General features: G+C 33.4%; 1 protein-coding gene across 49 annotated transcripts in view; it reads left to right on the top strand.

Annotated features, from left to right (window-relative positions):
* The first annotated feature begins 2,790 nt into the window (after window positions 1-2,790).
* Window positions 2,791-19,756, top strand: part of LOC145277904 (phospholipid transfer protein C2CD2L-like) — a 653,079-nt gene continuing 636,113 nt past the window's right edge. For 26 of the 49 annotated variants that reach the window (XM_080129919.1, XM_080129943.1, XM_080129923.1 and 23 more), the window contains exon 1: window positions 3,310-3,916. In XM_080129919.1, the coding sequence (XP_079986045.1) occupies window positions 3,482-3,916 (435 nt within the window). In that variant the 5' untranslated portion in view covers window positions 3,310-3,481. Of the gene's footprint in view, window positions 3,917-19,756 lie in introns of all 49 variants that reach the window. The other 23 variants (XM_080129939.1, XM_080129921.1, XM_080129922.1 and 20 more) reach the window with 5 other exon arrangements.

A 19,756-nucleotide genomic window follows, 5' to 3' on the forward strand; every position in this document is an offset into this window, starting at 1 on the left:
AGGGGTATTAATAAATAATCCCCTAAACAGCACGTCTACGACATTCGCGTTATTAGCACGACTTCGATAAGCTCTCTTCGCTGCCAAACATTCGACCTCTTTTTCTCCATAATACGTCCTAAATATACCCCCCCCCCATCGCAATGCTTAAATACCGCCATCTGCGGCTGAACAGACCCAACCTGCGACGATATACAATCACATTAGACCCACTGCACAATCATACCGGTGTTTGCTCAGAGATGTACCGGTGGTCTCCTTTTGCACTATGTTCTACAGTCCTGAACCTGCTGCCTCAGAATTGTGCAAATAAACATCGTATGTCATTGTTACATTTTGGGAGTTCTGCATTGTCTAACTATCGTGATGTTCCTAAGTTGTATGCATTCCCTAATTAGCTAGGTAGTCTCCTTCTACTGCTAACGGTTTTTATGATCATAGCTTAATAAGGGGTAGGGGATTAACCACAGATCTACAATCGGTTTTCTCCAAAATTTGAGCGAAACTAAGCGGAATAAGATATTTTAGTGGCATCTATGCTACAATTGAAACTTACATCAAACACTACCCGCTTTCTTAAGAGGGCAAAATGAGACACAATGTAGGATAAATCCAACTTTCTCCCCAAATAGATACAGTTGGTGGGCCCCAATGGTGGGGTAAACCATCTGCATGGCACTCCCTCACGACTGGTGTAGCCGGGAGCCCCTCCCCCCCAATGACAGATAATAACCCTCTTTCATCACTTCCGAAAGTGCAGGTAATGCAGGGTGAAATAGACAGAAGAGATACCCGAAAAAAGCCTTGTGCCTAATTTGCTTTGGTGGGGAAGCAAATAAATACAAAAATATTGCCATTGTCAGTCGCAAGAGAAAGCCGGTATTTGTTTTTATTTACATGCGAGAAAAACAAAAAAAACACGTGGCGAGGGAATCCCCCCCCCCACCAGCCTCGTTTTGGATTAATGGTGTGACGTCACGCTTACGTGATAAATTGGCGGAAGGAAAGGGAGGAAGTAGCAAAATGTCGTCTGCAAAATATTGATTCGTGGAGGAATGAAAATGAAAATAAATAAATGACGGAATTATTTTTTTAATAAATAAATACGAAAAACAAAGAAAACTCTTCTTTCTACTGATATAAATCGAAAATTAAATGTTATATCTGCAAAAAAAAAAGAAAAAGAAAAAATTCAACACGAAATAGAAAGTCGAGAGAAAGAAGAAAAGAGCAGAAAAAACGGAAATGTTCGTAAACAGTCGATAGTCAATAGTAGTGTATTGTTATTGTCGAATAGTTATTGCCAATCTAACAAAACAATTAGTAGCATGAAAGGGAACATCATAATATCACAAGCAAATAGTGTCTGGCGAGATTTTTTCCCCCCTGAAAATCGCAAACCTAGGAACTAGTCACGCAGTGAAATAACATTTAGTTGCAGAACAGTAGTCACACCCAAAAGAAGGCGGAACAGTGAACACACGACGAAAGGGCTTTATTTAACCATTAAAATCTTAAATCCAAGAATAATTTTCAATTTGCATTATTAATTAAATTCGTAAGCATTTTTTGATTTTGCCATATTAATTAATTAATTAACATTTTTAAGTACACCTGTCAGTTTCTTAGCGTCTGAATCGAACATAGAGACAAATGTCATGTGTCAAATTTTTTTTTTATTACAAAAACAAAACAAAACAAAAAAACGTATATTTGATCAAGATCCAAATGTTGTACCTATTCTGGTTGGTCACAAGAAACCATCATCCCAGGCATTAACTTCGTCTCTTTTGAAAGAGATTATTGATTTACAACCGATCGCATGACGCTCCCTCATCGCAGGAGCGCAGCACACGCAGCACTGCAGCAGTGCTGCAGGACTCCAACGGAGCCGATTATAGTTGTTTTTGCGGCCTTTAAACTGACCTTGTGTCTAACTTTGCCGTTGCGGAACTAAGTAAACAGAACTACCTGGTCTTCGGTTCTAGATCAAATTGTAGTATATGTTCTGGTCGGCGATATCGGAAAGCCATTATTCCAGGCATTGCGTCCTTCTTTGGGAGGAATGCAGTTTATACTGTTGTCATCGGAAAATTCCGATAGGGCCAGCCAACTATGGCTATCTTTAAATCTGTTCAGTGCTCCTTTTTTGGGAGCTGGACAATTGTGGACAAGTGATCTTTGTCTATTTTTGTCGCTGTGGGAAGCAATTAAATTGATTACTTGACAAAGCTCAGACTGTAGTATCTGTTAATGTTCTCACTTCGGAGAAGGATATATATATATATATATATATATATATATATATATATATATATATATATATATATATATATATATTTTAGCTATTAGGCCTTTTTTTTTTTTTAGTTTCGTCTCATCCAGTGGCCCTTTATGGGGAGCTAGATATTCTCTACATTAAACTGACGATATTATGCAGGATACGCTATTTTTTGGTTATTAAATAATGAAGTGTTCTGTAAATACTGAATAGTTACAAAACGCCCATTTCTCCGCATGTTGGGTTTTTAAATGATAGCGTTATTATTTCAGTACGGTCCGTATTATTTTGCATAAATACCAAAGGCGACTTTATAGACAGCCCTCGGTGGGAGGCGGTAAATGGGGAAATTGGGATTGAAGTTAATCATGACTAGGGTGGTGACAACATTCTTTTCATTCTTTTGACTCTCAAGTCTATATCTGACACAGTAAGACAGTAAGACACTGTCAATCAAACGAGAACTACACCAGTCTCTATAAAAACATATAAGATATTAACGGATATATACTCAAGAGTCAAACCAATGAAAAGAATATGCTGTTGTCACGACCCTAATCATGACTAAGAACATGCATTAAAATAAAAAAAAACAAAAACAAAAAAAAAAACAAAAAAACAAACAAACAAAAAACAGCCGAACCTTGTATTGTTCCTATTGTCTCCCCACAAGGGCAGAGTTAGATACCTGGTCAGTTCTTAATGTGGTGGAACAAACATCCAGGGAGCACTCTTGATTGAAACAAAAATAAAAAAATAAAAATGTCTAAGTCTAGAAGGATCTCTCCTTCATTAAGCGAGGACAGCATCAGAACAGATGCTACACTTTGTATTATTTATTTGCAGAAACATAAAAAATGTACACAGCCGAAACCTTGTATACGTTAAGCGACAAGCGTTTGTAGTTTTGTTTATAGAGAAGAGAGAATCAGCGAAAAGCGTCCCTCCCTCTTCCTTAAGTTCGTTTTCCTCTTCCTCCTCCTCCTCGTTTATAAGTAGTAATAAGACTGCAGCTGAGGTTGTTTGTTTTGTTTTTTGTTCCCCCCATTTCTGACAGCAGGTACGCTACGGCGAGTAACTGGAATCTAAAGCTGGAAGAAGGAGGCACACGCCGTGTTTATGGCTGCGCGTCTATTTTGTTTACTTGCCAGAGTATCGTCTTACCTGAGATGCCCAGCTATTGGCTGGTTAGGCAGATAGATGGCAGATATAACCATCCGTTTGATCATTTACCGACTCGGGGAGACGTACACCAAGATGGCGGAGATAGCTGGATCCGTGTATGCCAACATGACGTGGGAGAAGTACTTTCTGGACATCCTGCTTCTGGCTTGGCTGGTCTGGGCGGCATTGCTTGTCGTTGTGGTCAACCTCATCATCCATTTCTTTGGCCCTTTCAAACTCTCGGCCAACGATCGATGGGTCAATGCCCGTGGCACCAACTACCCGGCCTTACTCGGCTCCAGCGTTTTGGCCGAAGTGCCCAACTTCTACCACAAAAGCCCGCGGGGTCAACCCGAAAAAAGCTACTGGCTGAACGCGATGATCGACTGGTTCTACCAGCGAGTGGATACGAGTCCACTCTTTGTGGATGCATGGATATTGGCATTGAATGAACAAGCCAGGAAATTAGGGGTAGGTTGCTTTTATTTTGTTTTATTTTTTTTTGTATATATGTATTCACAGATAATAGCTTTAAAAGTCAAACTGTTGCGTGTCTGAAAGGACAACTGTTGAGTGTTGTTGCGTGTGTTCGTTTTGCGCGCCGGGTTGCTAATGCTGCTGTGTTTCAAGTAACCCAAAGCGTTCAAATTCATCGATATTAATTGTTTTAATTTATTTATTTCTAAATATTATTTTTTCAACCCTGAAAAAATAAATTGCATTTATTAAAATAAAAAAAAAAAAAAAAAATAAAAAGAGTTTTAGTAACCACATTTTTTATGGATATTTATGCGACGGACCGTGCGTGCTCGTGCTGAAGTAATAACGTTATTATTAAGGAACCCATTCTTAACATAGGGAGGGGATATCGTTTTGTAATTATTCTGTACTTTCACTTAACAGTTTAATAAACTAAAGCAAAATATATCGTAAGAAATTGAATTTAACTTGAAAATTCTATTTGCGGCTCAACAAATTTCGGCGAAAAAACAAAGCTTCCCTGACCCTGCCCTCTCCATGGTAAGATTGGATTTCTAAAAAGCAAATAGGTGTGATAGTGAAAATTTACCAAATAAATAATCACTTATCCAGAGGAAGGCGATTAAAAATAAGACGGCGTTTTGTAACTATTCTGTACTTTCACCTAATAATTTAATAAACACAAGACACTTTAAAAATGAATTTAACTTAAAAATCATATCTAAAATATAACACGATCCGTATTCTGCATAAGTATAAAATAATTAACAAAAAATCGATTAAAATAAAATGATTGACCTTGTTATATTATAGAAAGCTGCATCAATGCATATTTTGAAAATAAAATTTAATAACACAGATGTTCAAGGATTGTTATGAAGAAATCAATCGACATTTTAGTTGTGTTAATCTTCCATTTAAAACAAAAAAGTTCTTTTTCGTTTTATATTAAAAATCTGTTAATATTTGTATCGTTACCATAACGAAAATAAAAAAAATAGCATGAAAAAAAAAAAAAAAAAAATCCAATATCGATTGTTTTGTGTTGGTCATTTGAATATTTTGAATAATCAATGCAATATCGATCATTTTTATTTATTTATTTTTTTACACTCCCTGACACTTCGTCTAATGGTTTAAAAGTTAAACTGTCCTATTTCACCTTAGTACCGTTTTTATTTATTTTCTTTACAATTCTACAGTCTACACACATTATTGGGCGTATCTTTTATAAGTAAAAACAAAATAAAAACATAGTCGAAATATTCGTATTATTTGGATTCTTCGGGCTACTGTTCTCATCTTGAGTGTCATCTTCACAACGTTTTGGTCGATGTAACCTTCGACCTTCTTCAAGTGTATCTTGTCGAACTCAGGAATGTTTCCGTCGAACTCGGGAATCTGGACGTAATTTCCTGAGTTCGACAGAAACATTCGCGAGTTCGACAAGATACACCTGAAAAAGGCCGGAGGTTACATCGACCGAAACGTTGTGAAAATGATATTCAAGCTGAGAACAGTAGCTCGAAGAATAATACGAATAAGCAATCCTCATCTCTAAAGTCCAGAAACTAATTGAAATGTTTTTTCCTTATTTAATTTCTTAAAGTTTAAAAAAATATACCGCAAGTAGTTGTGAATTATTGGAGCAAACACGTTTAGTCAGTGATCTATATTTTTACAAATTTGTTTTCAATGAAACTAAATCTACAAATTAGACTTAAAGGTACTTGTGCAGTTTACGGACTGTGCTGAAATAATAACGTTATTATTTAGAAAGCCATTCTTAATAGGGACAGGGGGAGTTTTTCTTATTGTTTTTATTTAACCATTGTGTACTTTCACCTAACATCTTAAAAAATAAAAAATAACGTAAAAACAAATAATTTGATTTAATTTTAAGATCATATCTGAAAAATAGCACAGTCCGTATTATGCACAAGTACTGTCAGTTTGTTGTAAAGGATATCTGGCTTCCCATGAAGACCCACTGAATGAGACAAACTAAAAATAGCCAAAAAATTATCTGTCTTTCTCTGAGAAGAGACCATTAACGGATACTACACTCTGATCTTTGTTAAAACTTTTCTACAAGTAGTAAGCACCGATAAAAAAAATGAAAATCTGAAAATAGGATTATATTTAAATTTGTAAACTTGCATTATAACCACATTACTTTCTTAGTCTTTTGGACATGAGCAAAGTGTAGTCTCTGTTAGTGTTACAGTGTAAGAACACTGTTACACAACCTTTTCTGTGAGTGAAAAAGAAATCCTTTTAGACCGAGGAAGTTTTTTTTTAGTTTTGTTCTAATCTAGTGTGCCTCTTTTTAGGGTAGCCGGATTTCCCCAAATTAAAAACTAATCTTGTGTCCAACTACCTTCGTGGGAAAGCAAGTAAATCAGAAATATAAACTCGTCGTGCGTGTGTTTTGTTTCTCGTCTGCACGTAACTTGATAAATACACATTCAATTATATATATATATATATATATATATATATATATATATATATATGATACTATTAACTGAATATTTACCAACATCAGAAATTAAGGAAAATAAAACATTTTCACCCCCCCCCCAAAAAAAAATGAAGGGGAAAAACATGACTGCTAAGATTATTACACTTGACTGCTAAGATATTATACTTCATCTTTTCTGTCTATGGTTAGTGTAGGAGAAATCCTTGTAGATCGAGGTAATTTTTATTCTTGTCCCAACAAGTACCCACTCTTTTTTTTTCTTTTAAAGGAGTTGTAGTTTCCCCACCTTAAAAAAAAACGACTGTGTCTAACTCTGCCTTTGTGGGGTTGTAAATTGATAGGGATGACTATAATTTGAATTTTTTTTTCTCGAAGACAACTAGTTATCTATATAATGGAAACAGCATTTGATTTTTTTTTTTGCAAATTCTATTTATTTTCGTTGATTTTAAATTAAAACCATATAAATAATAGAATTATAAAAAAAAAAAAAATTAAAAAAAACGAAATAAAAATAAACAAGTCTACCAAAGAAAAATTTTTCAAAAATCCTGATTTTTTTTTTGACGAGTTCAAAGCAAATGCTATGATGGTTGTTGTTGATTGTTTAATTTCATTGTTAAAATTATATATATATATATATATATATATATATATATATATATATATATATATATATATACTATTCAGTAATTAATTTATTTTTTCATCAAAATTGCACTATAAATAAAATCACGAAAACTGCCAGATGAATAGGTTACTAAAGGTAACCTTTCTTCAAGTTTTCGTGTTTACGGCTTTTAGTGTCTACTAGAGGTTACCTTTAAGGTAGAACCAATGGAACCGGCCGTTTCCTGACAAGATCACCTTCTCTCCCTAAAAAAAAAATGATGATAATAACGATAATCTCTCTCTCTCTCTCTCTCTCTCTCTCTCTCTCTCTCTCTATATATATATATATATATATATATATATATATATATATATATATATATATATGTGTGTGTGTGTGTGTGTGTGTGTGTGTGTTGTTAGAGAAGAGAAAGAAATAAGGAATTTTAATTTAAAAGAAAAAAAGAAGCAACTCAACTCAGTGTAGGGAAACCGATGGTTTGTTTCTTTTCCTATCCCCATCCGGTGTAAATATTTTGTTGCATTGCAGAAGAACTAACATTTACAGACGGTAACAATCCCAACCTCCTTTATTACCTCGTTATTCAATTCATTTCTGAATATCCAATATTTATTCCTTCCCCATCCGTCTGGTTTAGTAACGAGTAAATAAAACCAAAAAAACAACAAATGATAATTTAACGCTGGAAATCAATTCTCTCAAGTTTGCTACAATAAAATCAAAAGAAAGTTCATTTTTATCATAGAGGCCATAAAAAATATTTCTCCCGTTTCGATTGGTATTCGACCAAATGTTCGATACAATCGATTCTCAGTAGGAAATGAAACTTTTGGTCCTGAAATAAAATTCTAATGTCCTTTTAAATGTATGTTAAATTGAACTTTTATTCTTAAAATTTTTTTTAAAAAATCTATTTAATAAATTATCTTAAAATTATCAACTAATGAGTTTTAAGGTTTTTTTTTTCTTCTTAAAATTGTTTAGGTATTTTTTTTTTTTTACGACCTGCCCCAGCGTAGAATAAACACCCCCAAACCACCTTATGTTACGAACGACTTATGGAATACTCCCCCCCCAATCTCCCTATGTTAAGAACGGCTTTCGAGGTTGGGAGTGTTTATTCCGAAAGCCATTTTTAACATGGGAAGGTTGGGGTGTTTATAATATGCTGGGGAAGATCATAAAAATTTACCTTTTTTGCTTTTAAATTTGTTATTTATTTGTTATATACTATTTTCTAAGTAAATATTAGCATTTAGTATTTCATGCTTACGCAAGCATCAGTGTAGGAAGTGATTATTACTGGTGATCGGAAGATTTGAACCGTCACCGTCTTTTATTACGACGGCAGCGTTCGAACGTAATCACAATGTCAACCTTAACCCCGTAGGCTAGCATTTAACCTCAAGGCTAATTGCAATTAACACAAGAATTGGGGGAAATTTACTTCCTCTAAATGTCAAAATCAGCGGACGGATATACATAGCAAACAGAATATTCAACAACTGGAAACTGCAATGTAGCATTTGCACCAAACATATATACTAGCTGGACGTCCGGCGTTGCTCGGTCGTACAATACGCTTAAACATGTTATTTTGATTTATGCAGATTGCTAGGTGTGTCAGAATGTTTTGGAAATTTTTGACACCCTGCGAATAAAATATGAAAAAAAAACAAAAAAACTCGTAATTTCTCCTTTTAAAATGGTTTGTTTAATTTATTTATGGAATATACTTCCAAAATAACTATTAAAGTTTTTTGAAAAATAATAGAAATATTATGTTTTATTTAAAAAAAAAAAAAAAAAAGTGTTTACAAAGTGCCTACGCGCTCTCCTGCAGCCATTTTTTTTTTTTTTTTTTTACAAAATAAAATGAATTGAATTTTACGAGTTAAATTTTTTTCAATTTAAAAATCTATCAAAATTTTTCTATTGGTTCAATTTTTACAATATTTGCAGGTTTAATGTAAAATTTTATGCTCTTTCCAATAAACCGAATATAATATTTTAGACAAACGTTTTTTAAATTCACCCCCCCCCATTTTAAAATGTCTATTAAAATGAAAATAATTAATTTTCTCACCTTAGATTTATATATCACAAATTGAAGATAAAAGATCAATAAATAAAATAATCTAATTTAAAACAAAAAAAGGATACTTTTGCGCAAATTTACCTGTAAAGTCAAAAGTTTAAAACCTTTTTTAAAAAAACACGTTGATTTTTTTTTTTGTTAAGTGAAACCTCGCATTTTTTAAATTTTGTCCTGCTTCATTCAATGTTTATTTTTTTTAGATTTGAAAAAAAAAATCATTTCATAATAAAGAAGAAATAAAATATATTAAATCAAAAACTCTATGTATTTTTTAAAGAGAATAAAAAAAAAAATGGGAACTTGGTCGAGTGGAATTTTTTTTAAACGGCAAAAACTGATAAGTGAAATGTGATCATTTTTCAATTACAGCCAGAAATAGAAAGTCATAAAAAGCGCCCTTACTACTAACACTACATCAAGGTGGCAATATGAAACAAATAAAATAAAAAGGCATAAAATGTGTGCACCATGTAGATCTAATGGAAGCCATTAACAGTAAATGGTGTGAAGAATATCTAAAATTTTAAAACAAAATTTTTTGTGTAACAAAGAAAAGCAACAAAAAATTAAATAAGAACAAAACAATGGCCGCCAACGATGACAATATTAAAGTTTGATGATCAGGACTTGCAGAAATAAATTAGTTCTTCAGAGGTTAGGTCGAAATTAATACACCACGGAGGCTGATTTGGTCATCTTGTAACCAAACCACCTTACAGGGGCTGCTCTCTGACAGAAGGAAGAAATGTCAATATTTATGACTGCTATAGTTCCATTTAAATCCGACAAGCAACTCAAAGTAATTTCATTTTTAAAAATAAAACTTCTGCTGAAGTTTGGAATACCTCGTTGCTTTTATGCCCCTAAACTAAGAAACTACCTATGCCATTGCTTGCATGTTCTTTAAGTGACCTACAATTTGTAACTCATCTTAACCTCCCCAACTTTTCTAGGGCTTATCTCCTCCTTTCCCCCTTTTCAAGTATTTTAATCGTTAATCGTCAAAGATGATCTTTTGCAAGACGACTTTATATCAGATGATGAAATGACGTAGGATTTCATTTAACTTGCACAAACCACTCTTCTTTGAATCGAGCTATGCTATAATGTCTGGCCGCTTTTCTGTTTGGATTATGTGAACTGGAAATTGTTGAGATGTTTTGAGATCCACAGAAATTTTCCAGTCATTGGTTGCATTCAGCAGGTTTACATTAGAAGTTTTATCCTTCTTCACAGCACATTAACCCTCTTTGTAAAACTGAATTATGGGTTCCTTGACTGTAACAAGTTTCTGGTTTGCTGTCTCACATTGTGTTTTCAACAATTACATAATTATTTGCAACACCTTGTTATGTCGCCATGTGTACATTTGAAATGATTGTGGACATGTAAATTGTACATGGTGCAAGGTACCCCAATCATGTTTATACAAAGAACACAGGTCTGAATCGGTATATCCCCATAATTTTAGGTTGATCGCATTTGGTAGAAGATCATATGTTCAGCAAAGAAGAAATGGTATTGCCAGTGGTTCTATTGCAATTAAGAATTTCCACGATAATTTAATTGATTCAATGTCATTCCAATTTGTCCATGCACATTGTTTGGCCTGAGTGACAGCAATAGCTGTTCTTTGCTCTTCCTCAAACATCCCGACCTCTTCGATCACCATGTCTCTTTTCTTTTTTGGAAAATACCTTGCTGTTTGTGCTGCGCAGTCCAGCTTTATTGGTTTGAGTGATGTTATTTTTTCTGTTCAACATGCAACGTTTATCATTATCTGTATTATTTAGATTATTCAGACTCCAGGGTGAAACAATAAAATTGTCTCCCTAAAGAAAACAACACTACAGCTTTATTTTAAAACTTTTATTGAAAAAATCAATTCGGGTGACTTGATTATGCAGTTGAGCTGACATCTATTCAATGTAGTTGCCTTCGGCCTCAATCACTGCCTCGATAAGGGTCCGGAACTTTTCCACAAGCGCTGGCGGGAGCTTGACGAATACTCGATGGATGGCGGCAATCGGGCTGGCTTTGGTATTGTGGGTAGTCATGTTGGTGATGTTCTCTGTGTATGATTAAACGAAGTAGTCCAGCAGGTTCAGGTCAGGGGAAAAGTGGGTGGGGGGGTCAGTGAGAGAAGGGTACAAAGTCATAGCACTCCTTCTGAAGCCAAGCTAGTGTCTCACTTTGAACTTGTAAGCTGGCGCTAGATCCTGCTGCCACATCTAGGGTCTGCCAGCGGTCACCTGATTGCACTAGAGGATCACCATACTCTTCAGTACATTCAGGTAACCTTTGGTGTTGACTTTCAAGCCGACTTCGAAGATGTGACATGGCATGATGTGGTCCTCACTTGAAACCACACCGAAGACCATAACTGTAGCAGGAAACCCTCAAGTGTTGAACCGTCTGAATTTGCATTTTGAGGGTGCTGGCAATGGTCCTGTTGTTATAACTGGGATCGGTAGAGAGCATGAGTTGTGCAGCGACGCATCTCGGATCTCGCTCGTTGAATATTATGTCACTTTCAGACATGATAGAAGGCTCCTATCGCTCTTGGGATTTGTACACAACTAGCCAACTAGTAGATGGTCTGCAACAAAAAAAGAAAACCAATTTCAATCAAACGGGAATGGAATCATGGCGTCTTTTCTAGGGCAACAATTTTATCATCCAACCCATTACTGTTCTCATCTTGAGTGTTATCCTCCCAACGTTTTCGGCGCTGTAATCTCCAACCTTTTTCGGATATATCTTATCGAACACGGAAATCTTTTTGCAAGGACTAATGGTGTAAAAGTTAAAGTACTAATTAAAATTTATTTTAAAGGGGCACTCTTCTAGAGGTTGAAGGTTCAATCTTCAGTATGGACAATACAAAGAATACAATTGTGAATTACTTAAGACTTCTGTCTGGTCATGGCTGACTGAACAAGAACATGCTATCCTCGTGAATAAAGTAAAGAGTTTCATTTGAAATTCAATGCCGATTCCTGAGTTTGATAGAAAGATTCTAGAGTTCAACAAGATACACCTGAAGAAGGTCGGAGGTTACATTGGCCAAAACGTTTTGCAAATAACATTCAAGCTGAGAACAGTAGTTTGTATAATACGAAAAATGCAAATTGTTGATCCTCATCTTAAAAATTCAGAAATGTTCATCGTTTTGTCTACAAATACCGTTACTTCGAGTATTGCTTTTATAAAAACATTTTCATTTACACTAATTTTAAAAATAAAATCTGACAAGTCTGAGTTTCTGTATTTTTGAGATGCGGATTGATAATTTTGATAATTTGGATTATTTGGATTATTTTGAAGTACAGTTCTCATCTTGGGTGTTATTTTCACAACGTTTCGTCCCATGTAATCTCTTCTCCAGGTTTATCTTGTTGAATTTTCAGTGGAATTTTCAGTGGAACCCTTTATTTAATAGGTACTGGATATGACCTAAAACTATATCCGATGGTGAGGCCCAGCTTGTGGGCTTTGGGGAGTGTGGAGCCACCCCTTAATTGCCATTGCTCCCAGGTCCATTCTGACCCGGAGTGGTAGTACTTATTAGGGTCCCAACTATGAGTTAAATAGAAACGGACTTGAAAAAAAAAATTCTATTAAAGAAAGTTTCTTCAAAATAACTAGATTTGGCATTAAATAACCTGAAAAGGGTTGATATGCCGTAAAGCAAAAACAACTAAACCAAATCAAACCTTTATTTAATCCCCGGTGGGTAATATGCTCTCATTATGTGAATCATGACTATGTAGAAGTCTTAAGTAATTCCCAATTGTAATTTTTAGTATCTCCAAAACTGTAGATTGAACCTTCAATCTCCAAAAGAGTGTCACGTACAAATGAATTTTACCAAGTACATTATCCACTATGTCACGGGTTCTTGTTAAAACAGCATTCAAGATGATAGCAATAGTCCAAATACTCGAAATAATATAAAAATCTGTTGAGAATATGACAAAAAATCTACCCAAACTTATTATTGCATTTTCGTATCGTGGCGTGTCGAGATTATTTAGTCTCTCTTTTTTTTTTTTTAATTTTTCTTAAACTTTTTCTTCTAGGGAATGGGACATCCAACCAGATGTCTGACATTTACCCCTATTTTAGTGAGTCCAACCAAGAGATCTTTTCAGGATTCTAGCCGTCCCTTTCAGTGCAATCGTTTGTATTTCACTTGCACTTGGTTCACCGGGTATGCTTGCTATGTACTTTTTAAAGTTCTTTTTCATAAGCCCAGTTGCTCCTATGATGACTGGTATAATTGAAACGTCTTTTAATTTCCAATTTCGTTTCATATCATACATAAGTCCTTGATACTTTGTAATCTTTTCCCTCTCAACTCTGTTAAGCCCTGTATCATTGGGTACACTGACCTCTATTACGGTCGCTTTTTTGTTTGTTCTGTCCCAAATCACTATATCTGGTTTAACAGCTGCGTTTTCAAGATATGTAGCAGTAGGGATTATGTAGTCATAGTGAATAGTGTAGTTGTCATTCCCAACTGTTCGTTCGGGTATATGTTCCCAGGAGTTTTTACTACACTGAATGTTGAGTTTCTTACATATCTTCCAGTGAAGGTATTTGCAAACTCCGTTATGGCGATCTGTATAATAACCGTCTCCAAGTAGGACTTTGCAACCAGAAATCAGGTGGCCCACACTCTCAACCTCAGTGCTACAGAACCTGCATTTATTATTGTTGCTTAGACCACACATCTTTTTGAAGGCGTTTGTCATGAGGCCCTGGTCTTGTGCAGCCAATATCAACCTCTCTTGGTCGTAATGGAGGGATTCTCTTTTGAGCCAATCCAGGGAACCATCCCTCTGCTTGGGAACGTGTGTGTCGATTCAATTTATTTTTATTATAAAAAAAGATAAAGATTTTGTAGAAAACGAAAGTTCAAAGAGTTCCAAGAATGTTTGGGTGGAATAGTTGTTTTATTAGTAAGAGGAAATTGAGTTTAGATGTTTGTATCTGCTGGCTGGACATGCGTTTATGTGTGTATAAATAGGATAGGTATATATATATATATATATATATATATATATTAGCATGCTTTTTTTATGTTTGTGGGAGAGTGTATGTACTAATTTGTGTGTGCCAGTGTTCGGTTAAACGGGGCTGTTTAGTAGTCTGTGAAAACCTCTCCAACAATAGGACTAATCAAGATTGTGATATATGCCCATCTTGTTTGAAAGATAACAACAACAAAAAAAAGAGTGAAAAAATGTTGTTTGGGTTTTTATGGTATGCAATGGAATTTTCTGGTTGGAGATTTTATCCAATAGAAAGTTGATACATAATACCTGTGTTTGTTGCAGTTGCTGTTGTTTGTGTTGTTAAGCAGCAATCATTTATTTCAAATAAATCTGATAATTATTAATGGTATTCGTTTCCCTGATATCTTTCTAGTTAGAATTCTTTTTAGAAAGACATCGGGTACTTATGAAAAGGTTGCCAGCATCTCTAAGTGAAAGTGTTTCTGTGGTACAAACTGAATTCGAACTTGGCACACTTAGGTTGTCAGTCTGTGTCATTAACCACTTTGTCACTGTCACCTGCTTGTTGGTACTGTTTAGTAATCACTGAAAATTTCTCGCTTATATGTGCCGAACATGCGCGGAAGCGCACAAGCGTATGAGTTGGGCCTATCTGCGGTGAAAAGCGAACGCAGGACCTTTCGATTACAAATCAAGTCCATTAATGAACTACACCCATCTTACCCCAAAGTGATGATTTAGTTTCACCCAACGGCTATGAAAAGAACAAGCCGATAAGTGATTTGCGGGTTTTGAAATACACTGCTTTGATAACGTGTCTCGCGTTATTGGATTTTCATATCATGGCGTGTCGAGTTGGTGAGATTGTTCGGTCCTGCTTAGGAATGCGTGTGTCGATTCAACAGTATTTGCTTGTGGTGTGGCGTGTCGATTTGGTGGTGTTCGGAATTGCGTGGTCGAATTTATTAAGGACTGTGCCGTCACTTGTGAAAACAAATATATAAAGTATACATTTTTTTTTTCTCGTATGCTCTCTCTCTCTCCCTCTCTCTCCCTCATGTAACGACATGTTACTCGCCAAGAAGACCAAAAAAGATTGTGATGTATGCACATATGTGTCTGAAAAAAAAAATACTGTGTTTTGGTTTGGATATGCGATGGAATTTTCTGATTAGCTGAAAGAAACTGCTGACTGACGATTTTATCTAATCCGGAGTTGATACATAATGGCCATGTTTGTTGTTGTTGTTATTGTTGAGCAACAAGAATTCAGCCGAGAAATTAGAGGATTCGAAGATGTGTGAGGGAGTAGAAGAGAAATGGAGTTAGTTGGAATTGGGAAGGTTAGGCTGTGATAGGTCATAATGGTCTGAAAATTGCACCCATCTCTGTGACGTCATCAGCACTGGCAAGGGGGTTGTTGATACGGTATCTCGAGGAGAGGGCGTTCGGCAGGAGGTTGATGGATACAAGGGCAGTTGTACAACATACTCCAGTGTCTCCTCACCAAGGCCACATTTTCAACAGATTGTGTCCATTGCCCAGTTGATTAATATGCCAATACTTTTGGTCCGGATATTTGCTGCTGTACAATCTGCTCAAAGTGACTTGCTCTTTCCTGCCCAGCTCTATCGTTGCTGCTTCCAACAAGTCAACTTGAATAACGATAATAATAATAATGATGATGATAATAATAATAATAATAAACAAAGCAAAACACAACAGCAACTTTAAAATCCATTTTTGTATGTTTTTGAAGTCTTTAAAAAAAATCATTTTTCGATTATGATAAGTATTTGCTTTTAATTGTATTATAATAACTTTTGGAATATATTGTAGAATAAAGACGTTTGGTCAACAAAATGAATTTAATGAGAAAGTCTATTTTAACATAATTTATTAACTTTATTTCATGTGTTCGTTTAACAGGCGAAAGAAAAAAGGGTTAAAGAAAGAAATTATTAAATATTTGAATTGTCTTGAAAAAGAAAATATTATGTTAAAAATACAAAAGTCAAGACAAGGAAAATGTTATTCTTCCTTTTTTTTTTTTTTTTTTTTTAAATTTATTCTTAGTTTGTTCAAACTGGGAATATGGCATCCTACCAAATGCCAAACATTCACCTGCAAACTCAGATATTCCTACTGAGAGATCTTTTTAAGATTTTGACCGTCCCTTTAAACGCAATTGTTTTAATCTCTTTTGCACTTGGTTCACCGGGTATATTTGTCAGGTAGTTTTTAAAATTCTTTTTTCATGAGTCCAGTGGCTCCTACAACCGGAATGATAGAGATCTTCCAAAGATGTCAGTTTCTTCTCATGTCATACATACATTTCTTGGTATTTCGTTATTTTTCCTTCTTTCGGCTCTGTTTAACTCAGCATCATTGGGGACACTAACTTCTACTAAGGTTGCTTCTTTCTCCTTCTTGTCCCATATCAGTATGTCAGATTTTATGGTTCCGTTTTCTAAGTATGTAGCTGTAAAAATTGCATAGTCATAGTGGATGGTGTACGACTTATTTCCAACTGTCTTTTCTGGTAAACATGTTCCCAGGATTTGCTGCTGCATTCGATATTCAAATTTTTACAGATCATCCAATGGAGATATTTACACACTCCTTTGTGTCACATCGTATAGTAGCCGTCTCCCAGCAATTGGTTATCAGGTGGATCACACTTTCTACTTCTGTGTGGCAGAACCTTTTTTCTTAAAAGCATTAGTTACCAAGCCTTCATCTTGTGCAGCCATTATAATCCTCTCCTGATCATTGTGGAACGATCCTCTTTTTAGCCAGTCTATAGAACCTTTCTTATCTATATAGTCCTTCGTGAATTGTCGCGCGGTTGGTTGACCCATTCTTCCAGTTTTTTTGCAATGGAAGTCTTCGGTGTATTTTTGGTGACTCTTTTGAGCTATTTCTGTAGCAGTCTTGTTTTCTGATTCTGTCTTATTTGTAAGAGAGTCTTGTCCAAAATGTTTGTCCAATTTTATGATGGATGTTGTTCTGCTAGCTCTTGTTTCATGATGTTGGTGCCCCATTTTGAGGTTTGGATGTATGCTTTTGTTAAATTTCTTCAGATTTTGGATGAAATTTATTTTTAATCTGAAATTGTATTTTTTGTCTTGAAATGCATTTCTGCGTTTTGATTTATATATTTTATTTCATGAACATATAGTAAACAAAACAAGATTAGGCACAAGGCCAATAAAAAAAGGTGGCGAGGAGGAGGTCTATGGTCATCCTTGTCACTGTACCTTTGATTTGTTTATACTAATCTATATATATAAAAGCGAAAATGTGTATGTATGTCCGCTTTTTGTATATGTCCAAGAAAGGCTTTTTTCCGAGAAGCGGTTGGTCGGCTCATAACTTAAAACTTTTTATATCACATATATGGAATGGAGTTAGTTGGAATTGGGAAGGTTAGGCTGTGATAGGTCATAATGGTCTGAAGATTGCACCCATCTCTGTGACGTCATCAGCACTGGCAAGGGGTTTGTTGATGCAGTATCAAGTTAACAACGGAGGTCGCCTGTCTATTTAATTTGCTCGACTTTGAAAAGATAAATATTCAACATTTTTCGTTCGCCACATGTAGATTAGGCTTTTTCGTATAATAAAAGCAACACTAATTCTGGTGGTATTTTCCGGTCACGATTGCTGGAAATGTCTGGAAAGCAATCAGCTTTAATCAATGTGGAAATATTTTCCTTATATCAGACAATTGCTATTCAATTTGGACAATCCCCTTTTTATGGGGAGCTGGTCCCCCCCCCCAACATCTTGGGAAAATAAAAATAAAAAAAAAAGCATTCCTGCGGTAAATAAAATACTACCCCGCAGTCAAAGTTGACCTCATTAAGTCATTAAAACGTGCACCTGCCAATTCTAAGTAATTAAATAAATTCAAACGTGTTTCCGTTAGCATATCGCAGTGGCCCAATGGTTAATGTCACACGTTTTTTTGCACACTTTAATTTCCAACTTTGCCTCAAGGGTTCGGGTTCGATCCTCATACTTACCTACCGAAACTTTTTATTTTATTTTAACCCTCCCTCCCCCCGGAGTTTTGATTTACCCAAACCCACACACACCTTCAAACACCCGGGCAATGCTGGGTACCCCCCGCTAATCCTAGATAGTTCTCAGTCACCACAATACCACAAACACACCAACGGTCGTCCCCCATAAGATTTTCAAATCAAATTTTTTAAAATTATTTATATATATATATATATATATATATTTAATCTATGTATGTATGTATATATATATATATATATATATATATATATATATATATATTTAATCTATGTATGTATGTATATATATATATATATATATATTTAATCTATGTATGTATGTATATATATATATATATATATATTTAATCTATGTATGTATGTATATATATAGATATATATATTTAATCTATGTATGTATGTATATATATATATATATATTTAATGTATGTATGTATGTATATATATATATATATATATATATATATATATATTTAATCTATGTATGTATGTATATATATATATATATATTTAATCTATGTATGTATGTATATATATATATATATATATTTAATCTATGTATGTATGTATATATATATATATATATATTTAATCTATGTATGTATGTATATATATATATATATATTTAATCTATGTATGTATGTATATATATATATATATATTTAATCTATGTATGTATATATATATATATATATATTTAATCTATGTATGTATATATATATATATATATATTTAATCTATGTATGTATATATATATATATATATTTAATCTATGTATGTATATATATATATATATATATATATATATATATATATTTAATCTATGTATGTATATATATATATATTTAATCTATGTATGTATATATATATATATATATATATATATTTAATCTATGTATATATATATATATATATATTTAATCTATGTATGTATATATATATATATATATATATATATATTTAATCTATGTATGTATATATATATATATATATATATATATATATATATATATATATATATATATATATATATTTAATCTATGTATGTATATATATATATATATATTTAATCTATGTATGTATATATATATATATATATTTAATCTATGTATGTATATATATATATATATATATTTAATCTATGTATGTATATATATATATATATATTTAATCTATGTATGTATATATATATATATATATTTAATCTATGTATGTATATATATATATATATATATATATATATTTAATCTATGTATGTATGTATATATATATATATTATATATATATTTAATCTATGTATGTATGTATATATATATATATGTATATTTAATCTATGTATGTATATATATATATATATATATATATGTATATTTAATCTATGTATGTATGTATATATATATATTTAATCTATGTATGTATGTATATATATATATATATATATATATTTAATCTATGTATGTATGTATATATATATATATATATATATTTAATCTATGTATGTATGTATATATATATATATATATATATATTTAATCTATGTATGT

Source organism: Euprymna scolopes, chromosome 6 (assembly GCF_053919585.1).
Source record: "Euprymna scolopes isolate OS-2025 chromosome 6, ASM5391958v1, whole genome shotgun sequence".
Lineage (NCBI taxonomy): Eukaryota > Metazoa > Mollusca > Cephalopoda > Sepiida > Sepiolidae > Euprymna > Euprymna scolopes.